General features: G+C 38.2%; 1 protein-coding gene across 3 annotated transcripts in view; it reads right to left on the reverse strand.

Annotated features, from left to right (window-relative positions):
• Window positions 1–459: 459 nt before the first annotated feature.
• The window catches only part of GPR155 (G protein-coupled receptor 155), a 50,837-nt gene continuing 26,920 nt past the window's right edge, over window positions 460–24,376 (reverse strand). The window contains exons 10-17 of one of the 3 annotated variants that reach the window (XM_066345087.1): window positions 23,815–23,905; window positions 21,970–22,180; window positions 17,342–17,446; window positions 14,545–14,681; window positions 12,838–12,933; window positions 8,724–8,788; window positions 6,532–6,669; window positions 460–2,935 (exon numbers count right to left, since the gene is read on the reverse strand). In XM_066345087.1, coding sequence (XP_066201184.1) covers window positions 2,644–2,935; window positions 6,532–6,669; window positions 8,724–8,788; window positions 12,838–12,933; window positions 14,545–14,681; window positions 17,342–17,446; window positions 21,970–22,180; window positions 23,815–23,905 — 1,135 coding nt within the window. In that variant the 3' untranslated portion in view covers window positions 460–2,643. Of the gene's footprint in view, window positions 2,936–5,271; window positions 5,430–6,531; window positions 6,670–8,723; window positions 8,789–12,837; window positions 12,934–14,544; window positions 14,682–17,341; window positions 17,447–21,969; window positions 22,181–23,814; window positions 23,906–24,376 lie in introns of those variants that run through there. The other 2 variants (XM_066345090.1, XM_066345089.1) reach the window with 2 other exon arrangements.

Raw genomic sequence — 24,376 nt, forward strand, 5'->3', positions numbered from 1 at the left:
CAAAACCTAAGAGCTGTATTCTGCTGCATAGAAAACATGTTAAATAATAGGTTTACATTTTTCTTTCTTTTAGAAATTTACTGATTAATTGCTATTCTTAAAATGCCAAGCACACTTTATTTTAAAAATATTGAAATTTAAGCACAGGCTAGGCATGAAATTACTCATTGAAAACAACAACAAAAAAGAACAATTGATCATGCTGAAGATTATTATAAAAGTGGTAGGTTTCAATCAAAATGCATCAGATAATTTTCCCAGCTGTGACCCTGCATATTAAGTTATGAAATATGTGAAAAGGACTCTAATGTCATATTGAGTTATTAATAAAAACTGTTTACTGAGTCCATAATTGAGCAAGGCCCTGTGCACATATCTCACAGGGTCATGAATAATAGAGAAAAGATCTCTATGTTGCTTCTGAATTATTCAGATTACCCAAAGAAAAGACGTTGGCAATGCAAGTTAAAATAGGTATTTTATTGAGAAACTTGCTTTGTCAGTGAGAGAGTAAAAGTTACAAATATTTTCATTTAATAAAATTAGTATATTCTTCCTTAATCCTAAAAACATCTCTTAAAAGCCTTCATTTTCTGAAACTGCAGTTCATTCAGACCCAGGGTTTTCTTTTAATGTCTCCCTTAAAGAAAGATGCTGCTCATTCCCTTCGTGCAAATAACAGAACATGTGTAGGATGAGTTGCTCACGAACACAACAAGTTCTCCACTTAACTTTGAGTTGTCTGCATGCATGTGAATTAACATCTCTATTGCTGCAGCTCTAAAAGTCTCCTGGCACAGCAGTGGGCGTTTATGTCAACTCCTGAGCATTCTGAGAGCTACACTGTGGTCACATTAAAAAATAAATTTTCTGCAGCAAGACAGTTCTGCTGAAAAACAGCCCGTTTCCTAATCATAACTTAAACTCGGTAGAGGTGAACGCTACACGCTAAAGCAGCATTTACAGGCATACCTGGTACTGAGCTTCACTTGACTGCACTTCGCAGATACTGTGCTTGTCACAGATTGAAGGGAAGACCCTCCGCCAGCAAAAAGGTGATGACTTGCTGAAGGCTCAGATGATGGATCATGGTTAGCATTTTATAGCAATAAAGTCTTTTTAATTAAGGTATATGCATTGTTTTTCAGACAATGATGATATTGCACACTTAGTAGACTACAGTAGGTTAACATGTTATATGCACTGGGAAACCAAAAATTTGTGTGACACACTTTTTGCGATATTTGCTTTACTGTGGTGGTCTGGAACTGAACCCACAATATCTCCAAAGTCTGCCTGTACTTGTTAAATACATTTAGGCTTCCAAGCAGGTTAAAAAACAAATTACAAATTAAACGACTTAATCCTATAAATTATTTTCTAAATGCCTTCTATATGTGAGACACTAAAAGTATGAGGTAAATAAATATTTAGAACATATTTTAAATATGTTAAACCAAAACTGATACCTAATAAATAGGGTCATGTGGCTAGATCTCTTTTAATTTACCAAAGAACATAAAGCTTGTCTGAGGGCAACATTTAGTAATTTTCTTTTTTAATTACAACTATATTTATTGTTCAGCATTAAACACATTATATTACCATTTTCGCAAATCATTTTTTAGGTATTTTAATACCAGCCTGAGCCAGTTTCACACTGAAGGCTCCCGGTGCAAAAGCAGAGCTTCTGGGTTCTCCAGGAAGCAGCAGGGAGCATCAACAGCCTTCCACGCAGAAGCGGTCAGTGCCCCAGGCTGAGCCCGGCATGGAGGCCGCCATGACACCGACACCGGTCATTTTCAAATTCACTGATTTTTACACATGCAGACAAGGAAGACTAAATTCTAACTGTGAAAGTAGGATGTTAGGCATAGAATTTAAGGTAACAGGGTTATCCTTCTGCACTGTGATGCTTTATGTAAACAGCAGAAATAATATATCACATGGCAATAATCGTGTTGATAAAATTTAAGTGAATCTGCTCAAATTACTATTTTTAGCACAAAAGTTAAAGATTAGACTTATACTTCTGTTGATGGATTTTGTAGATGAGAAGATTTACTGAAGTTCTTATTCCCTTCCTGATGGCACTGATTAGTACCTTGGATAGAAAAGCAAGAAAAGATGAACCTTAAAAAATAGTGTTTCCAGTTTTTAATGAAATGGGGAAAATATTATAAGAAGGCCTCTTATCAAAATCAGTAAAATTCTTTTTTAGGAGGTGCTATCAATAAGTACAAAGTCATAATTTAAGGTCCATTTCCTACCAGCACTATACCTGCCAAATTTGGCAATTTAAAGGAATAGTAAGTAGATGTTGATTTTGAAATTACAGCAAACAGCTGCAGGGAGCAATGTTTTAAAATGTTGACATAATTGGTTGTAAATAATTATTTAAGAATTACTAATTATTATATTCATTCAGAACTTTAAATATTGATTTTTTTTTTCTTTTTCCTGGCAAGGTTCCTGTGTTTTACATACACATAAAATCAGGGAATGTTAGCATGGGGTGAAATATCACATTTTACAGAAGAGGCACGTGAGGGTCAGAGAGGTTGCGATTTGCCCGAGGTCACACAGTTAGTAACAGATCTGGGATTAGAATATGACTGCGTGTGGGGTTCTCGCCCTCATAATTTAAGTCTTAGGGGATACGGCTGAAGGTTCACTTGCTTTATATCTTTCCCGTTGGAGAGTGGTTGCATTAACGGCAGGAGGACTCTGTTCAGGACTCTTTTGAAGAAATCTGTAAAACAAGTACTCATCCCGAAATTCATAGTCGTTGGTGATATGTTGGATAACTCCCCCTTGCACCAGTCTGTCTCCATATATCACAGCTTCACCACGGTCCGAGGCAAGGCCAACTTCAATTAGCCAGTTCACCAGGTCACAGCCACAGAAGGTCCCAGCAGAAGTCTTTGTACCACACCTGTATGTCAAAGGAATGATTCACCCATATATTCTGTAAACCTGGTATCAGCACTGCATGATAGAAGACAAGCAAGGAAAAACAGGACACAGGGAAAGAGCATGATAGTTAAAAGTGTGGCAGGAATGAAACTACTCTTTTTTTTTTTTTTTTTTTTTTTACAGAGACAGAGAGTCAGAGAGCGGGATAGACAAGGACAGATAGACAGGAACGGAGAGAGATGGAAGCATCAATCATTAGTTTTTCATTGCGCACTGCAACACTTTAGTTGTTCATTGATTGCTTTCTAATATGTGCCTTGACCTCGGGCCTTCAGCAGACCGAGTAACCCCTTGTTGGACCAAGTGACCTTGCGTTCAAGCTGGTAGGCTTTTGCTCAAACCAGTTGAGCCCGCGCTCAAGCTGGCGACCTCGGGGTCTCGAACCTGGGTCCTCCGCGTCCCAGTCTGACGCTCTATCTACTGCGCCACCGCCTGGTCAGGTGAAACTACTCTGAATATAAAGGGTTCAACTCACCTGACCTTAGAAAGGCCCATCGGAGAAAAAGAAAATACTTCAATAATGCTTGTGAAGACAGATATGCCTCAACCAAAAAAAGACTCAGATAATGCAAAGTCATCTACAGAGAAATATTTTTACAGCAGTGATAGCCTTTAATGATCAGATGGCCTTCTGTAGACAGCTGAATATTATATATTTTGTAAGTAAGTTATATTCACAGTTATAATAAGTAATGTATCTCCAGAACATTAAATAATATTTTTTACATGCTCTTAAGGACAATTTTAACTAAACTACTCAAACTTCATATTTTCTGCTTGCCACAGTGCCCACAAATAGCCTTTCCTCTTGCCCTCAGCAGCCAAGACCACTTTACTGATATGCCAGCAATTTGCTGCATTAGGAAGCGAGGGAAGAATAAGTGAGATCTGTCTTGTTAAATCTATGATTTTTAAAAGGGACTTCGATTCTGAATCTACTCCTTGATTATTTGAAATGTTCTTCACAATGCAAATGTGGGGTGCCTCAGGTATAAGCAAATGAACAAGGGAAAGAGAAATGTGAAAACCACCCAATCAAATGCATTCTGTACATTTTCAAACAAATATGCAACAGACAACATGAATCTGTTCAGAAGCATCAGTCAAACTGTAAAATCCAAAGTGCTTGCCAATAGGAAACAGTGGGTGAAAACCAAGATGAAATGAGAAATAGGTGACAAAAATGTAAAGACATTTAACTACAAATGAATATACATTAGGTTTTCACATAAAAATTAGAAGAAATTAATATACATGAAAATTTCCCTCAAGTACATAAAATTACAATATTTTAACATCAGTATTTTACTTCATAATAAGGTATCTTAATTTATGCTTTGCAACTACAAACATCACTTTCAACAGAAGCCTGAATATTGCAACCTGAGCTTGAGCCTTCTTCCTGCTTGCTGATTTTAATTTATAGCCCAACATCTTCTATCAGACACCAGGGGAACACTGTTTGCTTCCTGACGACTGCCGGGAGCTCCAGCAGAGCGCATGGAACCTGCCTCTGCAGAGCAGCAGCATCAGACCAGCAGGCCCATTCGGCCTCCTGGGACCCAGGCAGCCCGCAGCCCTGCAAATGGCAAGGCTATGCTTCTCGGCAGTCGGCAATCACAGTGCGTCTGGCAGAGCTAAAATGGATCTCATTTTTTTAATTTTAAAGAGCAGTTTTTGAAATAATTGTGTTTGGCCCTTTAAGGGTGGGAAACTAACTTTTCTTCATAGCTGACCATTTCCAGAAACTGGACTAGGCCCATCATATAGATTGTCATTTAAATCGAACAAAATATCTTCTTTAAAATAACAGATATTTTAAAGAGGAGGAAAAGAAAGGTTTGGAGAGTTGTACTTGCCCACAGTTAAATTGAACTTGTCACACAGCTAATAAGCGGCATATCCAGGAGTTGAGCTCTAATATTATTAGTCCCCACCCAGTGAGCCCCCCTTCCACTAGCTGTATGAGGCGACGTTCTGGTTATAATAAAATATACTGGCATAATAAGTAGGTTAATTACCCTACATGGTAATTTTTATAAGTTTGCAAATTTTCACTTGTAGACATAAAAGCATGCGTTTCTTTATATTTAGTTTTGGTTTTCTTCTCTTTTACGACAACCGAAAATATTGGTAACATTTGTTTTTGGATTTCCTGCTGCATGCTCTGTATCCTGAGGATTAGTATAATAAATATGATGTCACAGACTGAAGATTAAGACTCGAGGTAGAAAAATAAGCAGCAGAATTAGTATATTTTCAGTTTTAAATTTAAGTTTATTAAAAGTAAGCACTAAAAGTGGACTCCATCCCACTGGCCACATCTCAGGAGCTCAACTGCCACATGTGGCTTAGAGGTTACACTACTGGAAAACACAGATCAAGGTCAAGAGTGGTTTTTGTTATCTTCCACACGTTAGTTTAAACTGTGATGCTGTGGAAGACAGAGAATTCTGAAATTAGATAAAAATGAAAAATTTTCAGTCTGCTTGTTTTAGGGGCGATGTCTTTATATTGTATTTTCCTCTTAAGTTTGCTGTGAACCTAAAACTGCTTTTTTTAAAAAATAAAGACCTTTTCTTTTTCAATTATAGCTTAACGTTCAATATTATTTTGAGTTAGCTTTAGGTGTACAACACAGTGGTTAGACAATCATGTACTTTACAAACTAACCCCACCCCCCACTTTCAATACCCACTTGGCACCGCACATAGTTATTACAGTATTTCTGACTATATTCCCTATGCTGTACTTTACATCTTTGTGACTAGTTTGTGACTACCAATTTGTACCTCTTAATCCCTATACTGTTTTCACCCAGTCCCCCAAGCCTCCTTCCCTCTGGCAACCCTCAGTCTGTTCTCTGCAACTATGAGTCTGTTTTTATTTTGTTTGTCCATTTATTTTATTCTTTAGATTCCACATATAAGTGAAATCATATGGTATTTGTCTTTCTTTGTCTGATGTATTTCACCCTCTTGGTCCAACCATGCTGTTGCAAATCGTAAGATTTCATTCTTTTCCAGTGTGTGTGTGTGTGTGTGTGTGTGTGTCCCCACTTTTTTTATCCACTCATTTATTGATGGGCACTTGGGTAGCTTCCATATCTTGGCTATTGTAAATAACAAGCATTAGAATTAAGAGACAGAAATTTCATTTCATTTTCTTGACAATATCATTATTAATATGAAATAACATAGCACTAAGAGATGGGGAATACAAAATCACTTCTAAATCCAATGTATTTCAAAGTTTTGTGAGAGACACTAATTGTCAATACGAAATGAAAGTTGATATTCGACTACATTTTGATTCCTTCTTAGAGTTTTCATTTTATATGGAAATCAGAAGTTATATGACATTTAAAAATATAAAAATTAAAATGATAATGGCTCTTATATATGCTGTTCCTTAAACTATAGCTATTTTTAACTTTTACATATATATATGTGATATTAAAAGGAACAATCATATAGTTAGTTACAACCACATTACTTAATCTGTTACAAACCAAAATTATCATCTAAAATATAATTACCTAGAATCTATACTTACCTTCTTTCTTTTACTATGTTTCGGATACAGAGGTCACGGTGATAGTGGATAAACTGTTGACAGGTCATTTTTATTTCCTCAGGAACAGGAGAATCCCTGTTTTCTGCCGTTTCTTTATTGTTCCATAGAAATTCAAGTCTGAAAATCAAATTTAAGGAGGCCATTTTAAAGGAAAGAAGAGAACCTTTCCTGCTTATTACCCCATCAACAGGGCTTTTCTGAGCTGTCATTTACCAAAGCTGTCATCAGCAACACCCAGACATCATTAGTGTCTGGCACAGAAACAAGCCTGTGTTCAGTTTCCTATTCAAAGCATGCTGTGGGGGTGGGGGGCATTTTATAAAACGTCCAGAAAAATTTTATAAAATATCCTCCTGACATGTTTGACCCATTTCAGTTTCTACCATAAATGAAGTTTCTTATTCTACATTCTACTGTTTGAAATGCAAAACTAACTTACAGAGATCAATTATTTTATTTAATCATTTTCCAATTTCAGTACTCAAAAAACACATAATGGGATCTGGCGTTCAGAACAATTCTGTTTCTACCAACCCAGACTATAAATTTGTTGGCTATTTTAATTGACCAATTATGAAGCTGGTAACTAAGTCCAATGACTTTCCTATTATGCTTTTTCTCTCCCATGAAAGGATTATGACCCAAGCAACTATATCTTAGCAATGATGATGATGTTAATGATGGGAAAAAAAGAGGTAAAAAAACCCAGTTACCATATATTGGGCACTTTTTATATCATTAGTAGTAGAAATTCCATTAGCATTTCTAGTTTCTCCTAATTATGACTTTGAAAACAAATGAAGTACAAGGTCTTCTAACTCGACCCCTACCCCACCTAATTCTCCTCCCCCCAAGTTGAAGTATTCCTACTTCATTATTTCTTTTCTTTTCTTTTTTTCTTCTTTTCCAAATGAGAGGAGGGGATAGAAAGACAGACTCCCACATGCACCTCAACTGGGATCCACTTAACCCCCCCACCCCAGTCTGGGGCTGGAGCTCTGCTCATCTTGGGCCATGCTCTGCAACTGAGCTATTTTTAGTGCCTGAGGCAGAGTCTCCATGGAGCCATCCTCAGTGCCTGGGGCCAATACATTTGAACCAATGGAGCCATGGCTGTGCGAGGGAATGAAGGAGGGAGGCAAGGAGAGAGAGAGAGCCAGAGAGAGAAAAAGAAGGGGGTTGGGGGGTGGAGAAGCAGATAGTCGCTTCTCCTGTGTGCCCTGACTGTGAATCGAACCTAGGACATCCACACGTCGGGCCAACTCTCTACCACTGAGCCAACCAGCCAGAGCCTTCCTTATTCTTCATAAAAAAATACCTGGGCCCTGGCCGGTTGGCTCAGCAGTAGAGTGTTGGCCTGGCGTGCAGGAGTCCCGGGTTCGATTCCCGGCCAGGGCACACAGGAGAGGCGCCCATTTGCTTCTCCACCCCTCCCCCTCTCCTTCCTGTCTCTCTCTTCCCCTCCCGCAGCGAGGCTCCATTGGAGCGAAGATGGCCCGGGCGCTGGGGATGGCTCTGTGGCCTCTGCCTCAGGCGCTGGAGTGGCTCTGGATGCGGCAGGGCGACGCCCCAGAGGGGCAGAGCATCGCCCCCTGGTGGGCGTGCCCGGTGGATCCTGGTTGGGCGCATGCGGGAGTCTGTCTGACTGCCTCCCCGTTTCCAGCTTTGGAAAAAAGAAAAAAAAAAAAAAAAAGAAAAAAAAAATACCTGGTCTGAATTCAAAGCAACTCTTCACCAAGCTAATGAAAAGCCAAAATTTAGAAAGAAGAAAACTTGAGTTTTCTATAAATTGTCAGTTTGATAGAGAAGTCCTGTTGTCAAAGGTGAAAGAATCAAATAGAGACCTTTGGGGCACAGCATTTCTAAATAATTTTTCAAATTTCGTTTTACTTTATGTATATGTAGATAATGGCACAGATAGAAGCCACTATCCATCATTTCTTATTAAAATGCAAATTACAATGTTGGATTGATAACAAGTCTTCTAATATCTTCTCTGCAATTATTTACAACAAATACGTAGAATCAACAGATAACCTATCTGTGGTATTAGCTCACCCTTTCTGTGGTCTCTCAGCAGTTAGTTAATAAAGGTTTAAAATATCAGTATTTTAAAAGAATGGCTTTGTCATCACCTTTACAGATACAAATTCTTTTTCATATCAATTTACCTTCTTTTGAAAGGTCGTATGATTAAATGTTTGTCCAATCCAAAAATGCCAAAGGAAATAAATCCCTATGGAAGAAAAAATAGTTAGATTTTATGAATACAACAATGAAATTTCAAGACAGAAATTATGGAAGCCATGGAATTTAGTACTTGGGGAAGCAAACCTATATGATTAGAGCAACATTTTTTTTTTTTTCAGAGACAGAGAGAGAGTCAGAGAGAGGGATAGACAGGGACAGACAGGAACGAAGAGAGATGAGAAGCATCAATCATGTTTTTTGTTGCGACACCTTAGTTGTTCATTGATTGCTTTCCCATATGTGCCTTGACCGTGGGCCTTCAGCAGACCGAGTAACCCCTTGCTCAAGCCAGTGACCTTGGGTCCAAGCTGGTGAGCTTTGTTCAAACCAGATGAGCCCGTGCTCAAGCTGGCGACCTCGGGGTCTCGAACCTGGGTCCTTCACATCCCAGTCCGATGCTCTATCTAATGCGCCACCGCCAGGTCAGGCTAGACCAACATTTTAAATAAAGCTCACAGGCAGGCCTTCTAATGTGCCTGGAGGTAGGTATGATACTTGGCTGCCTCTTCCCCATCATCTGTCCCACTAGTTATGATATAAACCAGTCCTGAGCATACTGAAGAAAATGAAACCACTTAGGGCTATATGCCTTTGTTTTTTCCTTTTTAAAAAGAAAATAAAATGTTTCACATTGTGCTTAAGTATTTTCTTATTATTTTTCTGTTAAAACTTCAGTAATTACAGAATTTAAAAATGCTGTAGTTGCCTGACCAGGCGGTGGCGCAGTGGATGGAGCGTTGGACTGGGATGCGGAGGACCCAGGTTCGAGACCTCGAGGTCACCAGCTTGAGTGCGGGCTCATCTGGCTTGAGCAAAGCTCACCAGCTTGGACCCAAGGTCTCTGGCTAGAGCAAGGGGTTACTCGGTCAGCTGTAGCCCCATGGTGAAGGCACATATGAGAAAGCAATCAATGAACAACTAAGGTGGTTGCAATGAAAAACTGATGATTGATGCTTCTCATCTCTTTCCGTTCCTGTCTGTCTGTCCATATCTATTCCTCTCTCTGACTGTTTCTGTAAAAGAAAAAAAAATTACTAAACAAAAAAAAAATAATAATAAAAAATAAAAATAAATAAATAAAAATGCTGTAGTATCTGAACATAATGTAGCAACTGAACAAAATTTATGTGAAATGAAACTAGCAAGTGCTTTGGGAAAGGGCTTTGACAGGGGGTGATGAAGCAAACTGGCGCCAGATAGCTAGCAGCCACAGATCGGGGCCATGAGGGAGACAGGAGGCTGGGAGCTGCCTTCATTCAGGCACTGTGGGATACAGGCCTAAGTGTGGGTAGGTGCGGGGTTGGATGCACTATATTACACGACGGACCTACCTTTCTTCACCCGGAAATATGGAACTAGAAATAACCAAAAGGGAAGGATTTGACTATAACACTTCAATACTTCCCCAAGAGGAAAATGGGATGCAGGTGTGTGTGTGTGGGGGGGAGGTGGTGATATCTTTCTTCTTCCTTTGAAGCACCTGAGCATGGCTATTGGGGCATTTCAAATGCAACATTCCTAACATTTTTTTTATTTGTGAAGCTTTCTCAGTTCTAGTCCTAGAATGGCTCAGCTTGGAGTCGGCTTTAAGAAATGCAAAATGGGGGACAAGGGGGTGGGGCTGAGGGAGTTATACTGAGTGGGACACTTGAATCCATGTTAACATAATAAATTTAGATTAATACAAAATAATTAAAAAAAATGCTAAATGCTGAGTAAGACTATGCTTTTTCAATCTAGTATTTCACAGTTCTTGAGTACAAAATCTGATCGAGAACAGTGAAATGGGCATCACCAGCCCTTGGGATGCTCATGTCTGTCTGTAATAAACTGATTGAGGTCACTTTTCTAACTAGACATGGACATTTTTGCTCCCAGGATAATGGAAAAACAAACTTGAAATACTTCAAAAAATTAATCTTAGGGAAAAACTGGCAGGAACATCTGATAAATGTTAACTAACTCATTCATATGGCCAATTATTTTAGATTTAATAGGCAAACCCAAATTCAAACAGTACTTTTTTCAACCTGATAATCAGGGGACTAACATTACCTAATCAAGAACAGATTGTCCCTCTACTGGCTATATACCCCCAAATCTCAAAATCATTGGTACGTAAAGACATATGCAGCCCCATGTTCACTGCAGCATTGTTCACAGTGGCCAGGACATGGAAACAACCAAAAAGCCCTTCAATAGATGACTGGATAAAGAAGATGTGGCACATATACACTATGGAATACTACTTCAGCCATAAGAAATGATGACATCGGATCATTTACAACAACATGGTGGGATCTTGATAACATTATACTGAGTAAAATAAGTAAATCAGAAAAAAACTAAGAACTGTATGATTCCATACATAGGTGGGACACAAAACTGAGACTCATGGACATAGACAAGAGTGCAGTGGTTACCAGGGGGAGGGGAGGGAGGAAAGAGAGGGGGTGGGGGGAGGGGAGGGGCATAGAGAAAACCAAATAAAAGGTGAGGGAGGACAATTTGACTTGGGTGATGGGTATATAACAATCAAATATCAAAATGATCTAGAGATGTTTTCTCTGAATCTATGCACTCTAATTGATCAATGTCACCTCGTTAAAATTGTCTAAATAAAATTAAAAAAAGGATTGAATTCTGAATCAAATTTTAAAATTTGCACATATTTTTTAATATGTAAAATGGCATTTATCTTTAAATATCCATTTTAACTGAAATAAACAGACAACAGCACTATTGTATTAGTTCTTCATAGAATTTTTGTTTATAATTTAATTTTCTTTTTATTCAATTAGAGGAAGGGAGGCAGAGACAGACTCTTGCATGCCCCCCGACAGGGATCCACCTAGCAAGCCCACTAGGGGGGCGATGATCTGCCCATCTGGGGCACTTCTCCGTTGCTCAGCAACTGAGCTCTTATCAGGGCCTGAGGCTGAGGCCATGGAGCCATCCTCAGCACCCGGGCCAACTTGCTCCAATCAAGCCATGGCTGCAGGAAGGGAAGAGAGAGAGAGAGGAAGAGAGAAAAAGAGAGAGGGGGGGAGGGAGAGGGAGGGAGGGAGGGAGGGGGAGAAAGAGAGAGAGAGAGAGAGAGAGAGAGAGAGAGAGAGAGACGCGAGAGGAAGAGGGGTGGAGAAGCAGATGAACGCTTTTCCTGTGTGCCCTGTCTGGGAATTGAATCTGGGACATCCACATGCCAAGCTGACACTCTGCCACTGAGCCAACTGGCCAGGGCCTAATTTTAAAAAATTTTAGAGAGAAAGAAAGAGGGGAGAGAGAGAGACACAACATTTTGTTGCTCCACTTATTTATGCATTCATGGGTTAATTCTTGAATGTGCCCTTACTGGGGAAAGAACCCACAGCTTTGGCATATGGGAAGGATGCTCCAACCAACTAAGCTACCCGGCCAGAGCTTAGTTTCTAACTTTTAAAATAGGGATGCTAATGTCTACTTCGCAGGTAGTGTGATATTTAAATGAGATAGTTACTGTAAAATGCTTAACAATGGATGGTATATTATATCCTCTCAAGGAATAGTAATTTTTATACCTGGCCAAAATTTACTTATACACCAATTTATAATTTTTAGAAAAGATTTAAATACCTATTGTTCAAAAATATAAAAATTTAAATAAAATAACAAAAACCAATTCAAGTGGCTAAACCAAAGGCTCAAAGAATGTAAGTAATTTTCCCAAAGTGACTTATTAAGATCACAATAAAGTTTAAAAAGTACTTGGAACATCTTGTCGCTGCTTACATTATCATTCTTTATCTCAAAGCCAAAGCAAAAAACGATTTGGTATTTCTGACTACAACACTCAGTGTGCATTCTGTGACTTCAACCAATATACTAATTCATCTCTACCAGGAGACAGGCAGCAGCTGTCAGCTGTCATGCACACCAGCAGCTGGCAAACAAAATAAACCCTTCTGATTTTAAAGACAACAACATCCGCACACTCTTCTCCCCAATCAAGCCATCCAGGCAAACGAAAACTGCTCAAAGTTCTCAGTAAGTAAATACCTGGCCAAAGTTAAACACAGCACAGAAAAACTGTAACTCAACATATAGTCTTCCAGGCTCTTGGTTGAATAGCCACCATAAACAACTGGAAAGATTCTGAAAAGGAAGGAGAAAATAGTATTTTTTAATGAAGTAAGCCAATCATTTCTCTCTATCCAGAACACAGAACAATAACTTACCTACTTAATAATTAGGGAGAATAAAAAACTAAAAAGAAAAACACCAAGAGAATATAGAGGCTTTGTCTTTCAAACAAGAGGTTTCAACCTCTCCTCCTGACAGATGTCACTCAAACAGTATCTATTCTGATCAGATTTGAAGCAAGAAGACACGAGCCATAATACGAAGCTTACATAATATATCAGGACTGTCGACTAGCGTGAGACAGAACTGATTTTAAAATTAGTTCCACACAATGAAAACAATCACATCACTAAGCAAAAATTCTTGGCAGCATTTCTTTTTGATTTCTGTTCTTAAACAGTAGTTAAAATGGTGCTGGCTGATATCATTCTGTGTAATAAGCATCCCAGTGTGAAAGGGTAAGAGGGTTTTTCTTCATAGGTTATATTTCCATTTCCTACCTGTAGGTGAGTTACACTTGAACTATCTTAAAGAATTACTGTATTTTTTGCTCCATAAGACACCCCCCCCCCCCCCGAAAGTGGAGGGGAAAATGCCCATGTGTCTTATGGAGCAAAAAATACGGTATTTTATTAAATATTTTAACACACCATTTGGTTCAGAATATTTTTTTTCTTATTTTTCTCCTTAAAATCCCAGGTGTGTCTCATTGTCAGGTGCTCCTTATGGAGCAAAAAAAATACGGTATATAAAGATAACTGACAATTCACAAGAGGACATAACAGCAATGAAAAAATCCTTAGTAGTAAAAAATGCATTTAAAAATAGTGTGCTATATTTTACCTATAAAAAATCAAATTAAAAAATGTATAATAGTAAATGGTGAGAATACTTTATAAATCTATACTACTCCTTTGGAAAACAATTTAGTAAAATGCATCTAAAGGCACAGAAATATTTATACTCTTTGATCAGCTTTCCCAGCTTTGAGAATCTATCAAAAAGAAATACATTAAATAGAGATGTTTATTAGAGCCATTAAAAAAATAACCTGGGAATGATATATAAGGAATTGGTTCATTATAATGTAGCTCCTCTACAGTTTATTGAGGAGCCATTTAAAGTAATGATTATGAACGTGATGTAGCAACGTGAAAATGCCTGACAACAAATAGAAGACCTAGTATGATGGTTATTTTTCCTCTTTTCTCTATTTTGTAAGTATTTGTTACATGAAGTGGTTATGTTATTTTCATAATTAAAAAATCTTCTGGGAGACCACGCAGGCCTTTACCCACTGAGGTCAGTCAAGAAAAACGTTGGGAACAGTGGCCCTGCACACATCACGGAGATACCTTATCTTACCAAACTCTAGGTTCAGAGTATAGAATGAGTAAGTCATTCTAAGCAAAAATAAGCTATTAGAGCAGTTAGGCAACAGAGTAATGTGAATTATTCATCCCTCTTTCTCCCCAAAACATTTAGCTCAAGATTATGACTCAGATGGCCCAGCTGCCACCCCCCCAAGGAAATAGTAAATAAGATTCTCCCAGATGCCAGAATAAAACCTTTGCCAGACATTTAAAGAAATGGCCCCCAAACAAAATCAGAAGAAACATTTACAGCAAACAGGCCAATAATGAGAAGTAAACATAGCAGCACGTGTCGAGTCAGTTGCTGGTCTCCACTCTGTAGATACTGTTCTTCTTCCTGGGCTAATATGCAGCTCTGGGAGTTACAGCGACTTACACAATGATCATCTACAAAACAGTAAGTGTAACAATTTGTAATCAGAGCTTTTTATTTGAATGCATTTTAAATTCATAATGACTTCCTAAGCAAACCACCACATGTGCACATTCAGCTCAGAATCAGGATGTTACTTTAGATGAAATCTAAGGGAGGCTCCCTCATGTTTCAGGAGAGTTCTACTTGTAGAGTGTTGATCTGAAAAAACGTGAAATGTGAGTAGTTTGCAATGTTCCTTTCCACATTACTCAACACTATTACACACACACGCACACATTTTAAGGCTAAATTAATAATTCAAGTTTCACCTGTAATAAATCTACATATTGGTCACGAACACCCTATTTTGGCTGACTGTAAAACAAATTTACTACTACCACTTGCCTTTCATTAACGCTTGCCTTAGGAAAGCTGTTAAAGGAGCGGTTCTCAACCGGTGGGTCGCACGACCAAAACACAGGGGTCGCCTAAAGCCATCGGAAAATACATATTTATTATATAATACATTTTTAAATAAAATATGTATTTCCGATGGCTTTAGGCAACCCCTGTGTTTTGGTCGTTCGACCCCCGCCGGGGTCATGACCCACAGGTTGAGAACCGCTGTGTTAAAGGAACCAAATTAAAACAAAAAATCATACACTTTATTTACATATGGAACCAAATCAAATCACAGGCATGACTCTTCTCTGGCTTAAAATAGAAGTGAGGGACCTTTCTCAAGCAACTTTTGTTTTCCTACCTCACTTCCACTACATATAGCATCAAAAGCTAGGGAAAAAATTTTTACAAAATAGATGTCTAACATAGTCTTGTTTCAAAAAATCAATGACTAAAACACAGTTTTATAGCTCTAACCCTTAATCTAACAATAAAGTAGTCTTAAAATATTATGTACAAATACTATAAAAATGGTCAAAAATAAATTTCAGTAACTTTCATTTGAAATATTTCATTGAAATATTTATTTTACCCTTGTGCTGTGTCAGTGTTTGAGGATGAGGAATTAATTATATATTAAACTCTAAAATTTTTCATTCATACATGGTTTGATTTCCTTTAGACTTTCTTTTAGGCTTAGAAATGATACTAAATTGTGTGAGCAGACAAAGTCCATTTATGATGGCTCCCATTTCTTTTTTTTTATTAGTGAGAGGCAGAGAGACAGAGGGACAGGCAGGGACAGACAGACAGGAAGGGGGAGAGATGAGAAGCATCTTGTTGTTGCGGCACTTTAGTTGGTCAATGACTGCTTTCTAATATGTGCCTTGGCCTGGGTGGGGGGAGAGGTTCGGCTGAGCCAGTGACCCCTCGCTCAAGCCAGCAACCTCTGGTCTCAAGCCAGTGACCATGGGGTCATGTCTATGATCCTATGCTCAAGCCGGCAACCCTGCGCTCAAGCCAGCGATCCTCACTCAAGCCAATGAGCCTGTGCTCAAGCCAGCAACCTCAGGGTTTCAAACCTGGGTCCTCAGCTTCCCACATCAACGTTCTATCCACTGTGCCACCGCCTGGTTAGGCATGATGGCTCCTTTCTATATAATTTTTGCAAAATATGATCAAAGAATCTAAGAAGTCCCTTACTTTTATTTTCAAGAATCAGCATTATTAATGAAGAATGACAGATAAGCAAAACATAAGATTTCTGGAGACAGAAAAAAAACCCATTAAATCAAAGTACATGTTGAATTTGTCAATGTGCTTTACTATTAGAGATATTGTATAGGGAGAACACAACGAGAAGGAAAGCCTTGGGAATTCTGACGTAAACAAACATTAGCTTTAGTAAAGGGGAGCACAAATAAACATCTGATATATTTTTACTTTGTTCTATGGAAATGCAAATTGTACTATTTAAGATTCATTTCTAGTCAGCAAATGACAGCCAAATATAAACCCTGCTTGAATAATAACTACTACTGCTACCACTCTGTTTAGTGAGCATTTACTTTGTACACCACTTAGTGTACTAAGTGATTAGCATATATTATTTCTTATAATCCTTATAACATTTGTTATATAAAAACATAATACCTTTGGCAACAATACAGTTGGCGCATGCTTCATTATAAAGAGAACTTTCTATGGTTTCCCTTTCAATTGGATAATAAGAATAATCAACTAAAAGTGCATTGTAATTTCACTTAAGTGTGTTCTAAATAATTGTTTTAAATAATTTGAAATTCAGACCACAATGTGATTCAGTCTCTTAGTCTGTATGCCAAAAGATTATTACTTTTAAAGATTTTTCTTTTTATAAGAAAGGGTATATTTTAAATATATGGATTCAAAATATAATTAAGCCCTAATTAATTAGTCCTGGCCCTGGGGAAGAAGGAGGTGGGGGGAGAGTCTCAGCTTCTAAAACAAGAAAAAAGGCCAAAGCACCACAGTGGTGCTTAGGGCAAACTTCTTGGAATTATCATTTGGGTTAAATTTATTGGAAAAATTGATGTGTTTATGTAATATTACCTATTATTACATTATAAAAACTATTTTTTAACTAAGCATTCTATCTATGCACAATTACCATATTAGCACTTTTTCTCATCTTATTTGAAGACACATATTCTTAAACAGTGTAGCCTCTATAGAAATTCTATGGAGAGTTCTTTAAGGCCTAAGGATAAAGAAACTTCTGTTCCTTAGGCCCATCCTCATAGGTACTTACCTTTCTCAAATGAATGGGTTACAGGTCCACTAGTGCTTATGTTTGCTACTGGCTCTGTGGATGCACAGCATAATTCACCATTTCCTATGGAGCAGGGGCAGCAACCTTTATAGATAAAATAACATGTGAGGATAGAGCCTAATCATAACAGAGTTGGACAACTTCAAAAGATGCCAAACCAAACAAACCAAAACCAAAAACCAACCAAACAAACAAAAAATCCAAACAAACACATCCATTTATATACACACAAATGTCCCATACAGCCTCAATGGAAATGTCACATGGTACCTATGAAAAAGTGTTCAAATGTGCTTATACAGAAAAGTTAACATTTAGAGTGGCAGACAATCAGCTCCTCTACATATTGTCTCCTCACTGATTGAGACAAGGAAAAATGTTTTTATCCATGCTATTTTATTAGTTTCCACTGTGTTTTGGAAACTAAGAATTTGACCACTTTCCTAAAAACTCACCCGAATGTTCTGTTGCTTATGGTAATTCATTCAAATATCTTTGCCTGAATTTGAAAGATCTCGAGGGCTTAGCCCCTACCAGCCAGCCATTCCCACTATTCAGCCAAGGCCCTTCCCTTCTTTCAGAACAAATCTCTAGTGGACTCCACAGACCCCATGTTATTTGGGTCTCCAGGCCTAGTTTGACAGGCACTATTACTTTTGTTAATTCATCTAAACATTCTCCTCCTCTAAGTTTAGCTCAAAACTCAATGCTTTCAAGAATGTGTCTCCTACTAGTTTAGAAGATGTAGTAAAAACAATAATGTTCTTTCTATTCCTTTCAAAAATATACTGCTGAAAATCTCTTGCTGGTTTATAGGTAGATTGGTTTATAGACATCTGTGACAGCTGTAAGATTTCCGCTGTTTAGTCACAGAACTGCATGCAGTGTCCTTTACAACATTTTGCACGTAGGTAGACATGGCATTCCTCGATGTGGCTTATAGTGGAACAGTAACTTCAGTGATATACTATATTAAGTATTCTAGAAAAAAATAGTTCCTAGGCTGAACCTTTCATTAATAATGTGCTTTAATTCTTCAACAGTGTTCTTAAAAACAAAAATAGATTTCAAAAGTATGAAAACTACAATCTATAATAAGCTATTGCAAATATCTTTATAAATTTAAGATAATAATGCTATCTCAAGGTTAAAAAATAAAGCCATAGGATAATAGAAAAGAAGAGATTATCTGGCCCAGTCCTCTTATCTTCAGTAACCTGAAGGCTTAAATCAGCCTAAATTTATTAAGAAAACAGAGATAAAGCCAACCCACTCCAATGACATACAACAGGGACAACACACACATACATGATGACCACCATGAAAGTGGCAGTATTTTCCTTCAAACATAAGTTGGTTATATAAGTGGCCCACTAGCCTTCTCTTTTATTAATTGAACCTTTGATTCCATATTAAAATAGATTAACTTTCCTATCAATCATAATTTCATACTATAACACGTGAAAACCATAGGTTTCCAACAAATGTTTAGCAAGGGGCAGAGGTAAGCAAACTATTTAGAATTACTGAGGTTTGGGAAGGCCAGGCAGGACATCTAATGTGTTGTGTTTTTTTGTTTGTTATTTGTTTTAAGATTTTATTTATTTATTTTTAGAAAGAGAGAGGGAGAGAAGCATCAACTCATAGTTGCTTGTTCTATGTGCCTTAACCAGGCAAGCCCAGGGTTTCAAACCAGGGACCTCAGCATTCCAGGTCAATGCTTTAACCACTGCACCATCACTGGTCAGGTTGTGTTAACACTACTAGTAAAGCAGAACAGAGCAGGATTTAGGAAAGGGAAATAACCAGGCACGATTAAAGATCTTTTCCTTGGGAACGTGGGTGAATAGGCAAATAAACAAGTATTCGGCCATGACAGTTTTCAGGGTAGCTTCAGAAAATCATGGCACATCTTATCCTCCCCATCCATCTATCTATCCATTTAACAAATATTACTGAACACATATGGTAAGTCGATACCATGCTAGGTGCTGAGTCTATAATGATAGGCAAGTCAGTCAAAGCACGTACAGTCTAGTGGGTTATGCAGATAATTTAAAAAGCAATTATAAAAATGAGATAAGAGGAGAAGGAAATATAAACATTGTAGAAGGTTTCCTGTGGAGGTAAGTGATATCTGTCTTCTGGTTCTCCATTCATTTATACTAAAGGTGCAAACTAGTTTTCCTGCTGGAGGTGATGATGTAGCACTTAAAGAACACCTACAGTACAGAATTTTTGCTATTTTTAAAAGACATGTAAAGAGGTAGCAGCAAAAGTCTATGGGCTTAAGACATTTAGTCTAGGGCTCCCCACAGGTGTTGTTAGGCCTTGTACAGCCTGTTCCGAAACACTCACAGGAAGGGAACCGGCTGGAAATGGTGGCCTCCAAGCTCTGCCTGAACACAAACAGTAGACGGGTTTACAAAGAAAGTGAAGAAGGAAAGGATTCTGGGCATGACCAGAAAAGGACTCTAGATTTAGGGAAAGTAGCTTTTAAAATTTTAGTGAAAACATAAAGGTACTCCTTAAACTACTGTTTTAACAGGGAAAATGGTCAAGAAGGCTCAAAAGAATGAAATTCTGATGATACAATCACAAAAGATCTAACAAATCAGTGAGCATCATCAATAAAATGAATTAAAGGAGGCCTGATAGAAGCAGGGCTAATAAGGTCAGAAGCTGGCTGGCAAACCACAGCTCTATGCAGTAGGCCCCAGCAGTCCTATGAAGTAGGTATTATCAGCATCAGATATGGAAACCAAGGCAGGAGGGGCTTGTCCAAGAGTAAACAGGAGTAAACTGTGGAGTCAGGATGCGAAGCCAGGCGGTGTGGCTCCAACCCCCTGTTTTTAACCACGAGATACTTCAAGTGTGAGACAGACAAAGGAAGAGAGAGAGAAGAAAGGCAATGTAAAATGGCTTACAAGATTTGTGGTACTGCCTGACCGGGCGGTGGTGCAGTAGATAGAGCATCGGACTGGGATGCAGAAGACTCAGGTTCGAGGCCCCGAGGTTGCCAGCTTGAGCGTGGGCTCATCTGGTTTGAGCAAAAAGCCCACCAGCTTGAACCCAAGGTCACTGGCTCCAGCAAGGGGTTACTCGGTCTGCTGAAGGCCCACGGTCAAGGCACATATGAGAGAGCAATCAATGAACAACTAAGGTGTTGCAATGCGCAATGAAAAACTAATGATTGATGCTTCTCATCTCTCTCCGTTCCTGTCTGTCTGTCCCTGTCTATTCCTCTCTCTGACTCACTCTCTGTCTCTATAAAAAATAAATTAAAAAACAACAACAATAATAAAAAAATAAGCTGGGCCTTACCTACATAGGTCCAGAAACTGAATCTTAAAAAAAAAATGATTTGTGGTACTTTTTTCCTGTTGAGATAGAGACAGTTAAAATGTTTTTAATTTAATCTTTTCTTTTAACTCTCTTTCTATCTCTTATTATTGATCTTTACAACTAATAGGTTTGAGATTAGTCATCCCTTGATTCTACAAACTCTCTAAAAAAGTATGTATTGTCATTTGTACCCCAAGCACAATATTTTTTTGTTTTGTTTTGTTTTTTTGTTTTTTTTTGACAGGAGAGAGAGAGACAGAGGGAGAGAGAGAGAGGAGAGACAGAGAGAGAGAAGGGGGGAGGAGCTGGAAACATCAACTCCCATATGTGCCTTGACCAGGCAAGCCCAGGGTTTCGAACCGGCGACCTCAGCATTTCCAGGTCGACGCTTTATCCACTGCGCCACCACAGGTCAGGCAGCACAATATTTTGTCTGTGAAATCTCCACATGCACTAATGAATCCAAAATGTATACTCCATTGCTGAGTTCCCTTCATGAATTGAAGCAAACCCCACAACAATTGTTAACTTACGAACAAAGTCACCAGTCAGGGTTATATTTTTGCTTATACCAAGGATTGCTAAATATTTTCCATAAAGGGCCATATGATACATATCTGCAAGCCACTGAGTCTCTGTGCAATGACTCAACTCCACCAATATAGCGTGAAGGTAGCCATAGACAATACAAATATGAATGAGCATGGCTATGTTCCAATAAAACATTACGAACACTAAAATTTAAATTTCATATAACTTTCAAGTGTCACAAAATATTTGCTTTTAAATTTTTTTCTTTAACCCTTAAAAAATATAGAAACTATTCTTAGCTCTTGGGCCACATAAAAACAGGTGATTGAACAGATTTGGCCTTTGGACTGTAGTTTGTCAACTCCTGACCACCATTAATCCTGTTTCATCAGGTCTTCGTTAGCATTTTATTGATGGTGCTTGCCTGATATCAGTTGTTAAATTAACAAATGTAGGTATTTAGTTTCCTAAAAAGGGCCTTCCTTCAGCTTCCCTTTTTTCTAAAACTCTCAGGTCCTAGGAAGTTTTAGGGTTTAACAAAAGACTATCCTCACAAAGATTTATAAACAAGAATCTGACGAATGAACTTGCAGGCTCTTTCCTATTATCGACTATCATTCAAGTTCTTCATCAGACAAATACTATACTTGCGCTATTCAAGATAGTTCAAGGAAGTTCCCTTAAACAACACAGTTAGCATACATGAGTTTCTTTATATTTAAGGATCATACTTGTTTCTGGGATAGCAGTTGTAAAAGCTTCAGGCTCATTTACTGGCACTGGACTCTCCTCAAACGCAGTGTTTTCAGGCTCTGCAGCTTTGTGGTTCTCAGACTGGTTGAAACCTTCATAGAGTCCTGCTTGGGTGGTGCGGTTCATACACATGAGTGATATGCTGGCTACTGCAATGCTGCAGAACAGGGTGACTGATGTGATGATCATCTGCCAACATTGCAAAAAGCCATTATGTCACTTTTCACAATTCTATCTTGGTATCTTAGTAGAATAAGTTAAGGGTACTTTTTTGATGGAAAATATGATATCTCCATAGCTATAAATGCTCTAGAACAGTGGTCCTTTAAAAATAAGAGTACTAAAGGGATGTAGTTACTTGTGGAAAAATTAGTTTGCTTGGAATCATATAAAATTTCTAGACACTTCTTTCACTATACATCAATGCCATTGGTTTCTTCCATATGTAATTAAAACAATTGGTTACAAACCTCTTCTTCAAAGTTTTTGCTTGCTTTAATACATAGTTCATCCCTGGCCGGTTGGCTCAGTGGTAGAACGTTGGACTGGCGTGTGAAGTCCCAGGTTCAATTCCTGGCCAGGGCACACAGAAGAAGCACTCATCTGCTTCTCCACCCCTCCCCCTCCCCTTTTTCTATATCTCTCTCTTCCCCTCCTGCAGCCAAGGCTCTACTGGAGCAAAGTTGGCCCTGGTGCTGAGGATGGCTCCATGGCCTCTGCCTCAGGTGCTAGAATGGCTCCAGTTGCAATAGAACAAAGCCCCAGATGGGCAGAGCATCGCTCCCTAGTGGGCTTGCCACCTGGATCCCAGTCAGGTACATATGGGAGTCTCTCTGCCTCCTCACTTCTCACTTCAGAAAAATACACACATAAAAAAATACATAGTTCAAGCATATTTCAACTAGATATTCTGTTATAGTAATAATACTAAAACTACCATATTTCCCCATGTATAAGATGCACCTTTTTCAAAAAATTTGGGGTCTAAAAACCCCACCTTTTCCTAAAAATTTGGGGTGCATCTTATAGAATGGTATATTTTTTTACTTGCATTTGACAGCGAGGAAGAGTTCTATGAATTTTATGATGAATAAAACTTGAGTTCAATAAGTTTATGTAATACTTTTTTTTTCTTTCAAATTTTGGGTTCAAAATTAAGGTGCGTCTTATACATGGGGAAATGCGGTCTATAACTATAGCTAATATTTACTGAGTATAGACTATGTGCCAACATTAAGACTGTCTAAGTCCTTTATATGTATAATCTTATTTATTCTTACAACAACCCAATAAAATTCAAAATTACAAAGCAAAACCAAAAAAGGTAAGGAATTGAAATCATTTGAGGCTTTTAAAAAACACATCCATGGGCCCTACCCCCTGGAGAGTTTCTGATTTAGCAGGTGCCACAAGTCTCCTCCTCTAAGCTTTTTAAGCACACTTTCTCGCAGATACGTTTTGTTCTGAAATTTATATTACAGGATTGAAGTCAAGAACTTGGCTTTTATTATTACTGTTAACTCATTAAATGGCTTTACATTAATCACTTTTTCCTCCAGTAGCGAAAACATAATTCATAAGTGTGTTTAAGAAGACTCAGTAAGTTACAAACTTTGGAAATCCTCAGCTAAGAGCAAACTTAGATGGTAAGATCTACCACATTTTGAGGGGTAACTTAGCAAAGTGATGAAGGATCACCAGTGTGATAAGTGATAAATTGGAATCGATTTTCAAAATTAATTTTAATGCCAGTATAGCAAAACACATTAACAAGCTAAAAAGAACCATTCCCAAGAACAGAATTGTCAATCCATTCTTCTCACCTGCTCTTTTCCATAAAAGAAGGCTGAGTCAATGCTATCTCCATTATGTTTTCCAGTTATCAAAAGAATACCAACAAGGAGAGCAGGAATTCTGGAATATCAAAGGTTTATAGGGAAAGAAGGGATGAATAGTAACTACTGACAAGAAAATTCTGAGATGTTCTAAATTAAATTAAAGCAGCCAGAGAGCGAGAGAAAGAAAGAACTGTTAGTCTAGAAAATGGCTGTTGGCTGACTAACAAAAGACTGCTCACATTCCTGTATATCTGTTAGAACTTTGGATTGATTTCTACATGGCTGGTTCCATAGATGATTTTTTAGCCAGGCAATATTGAACTCCAGGGTATCTGCTTTTTGTTTACATGTTGACTTTATAGATTGCTGCTCACCGCCAATCCAAAGGCGCGGATATTTCTTTTTGAGGACTCCCTGCCTACCCCAGAGCTGGCCCACTTCACTTTCTCCCATCCTTTTGCCTACAGGTAATACAAATTTTTTCTACACCTTACATCAGTGGTAGTCAATCTGGTCCCTACTGCCCACTAGTGGGTGTTCCAGCTTT

The sequence above is a fragment of the Saccopteryx leptura genome, chromosome 7 (assembly GCF_036850995.1).
Source record: "Saccopteryx leptura isolate mSacLep1 chromosome 7, mSacLep1_pri_phased_curated, whole genome shotgun sequence".
Lineage (NCBI taxonomy): Eukaryota > Metazoa > Chordata > Mammalia > Chiroptera > Emballonuridae > Saccopteryx > Saccopteryx leptura.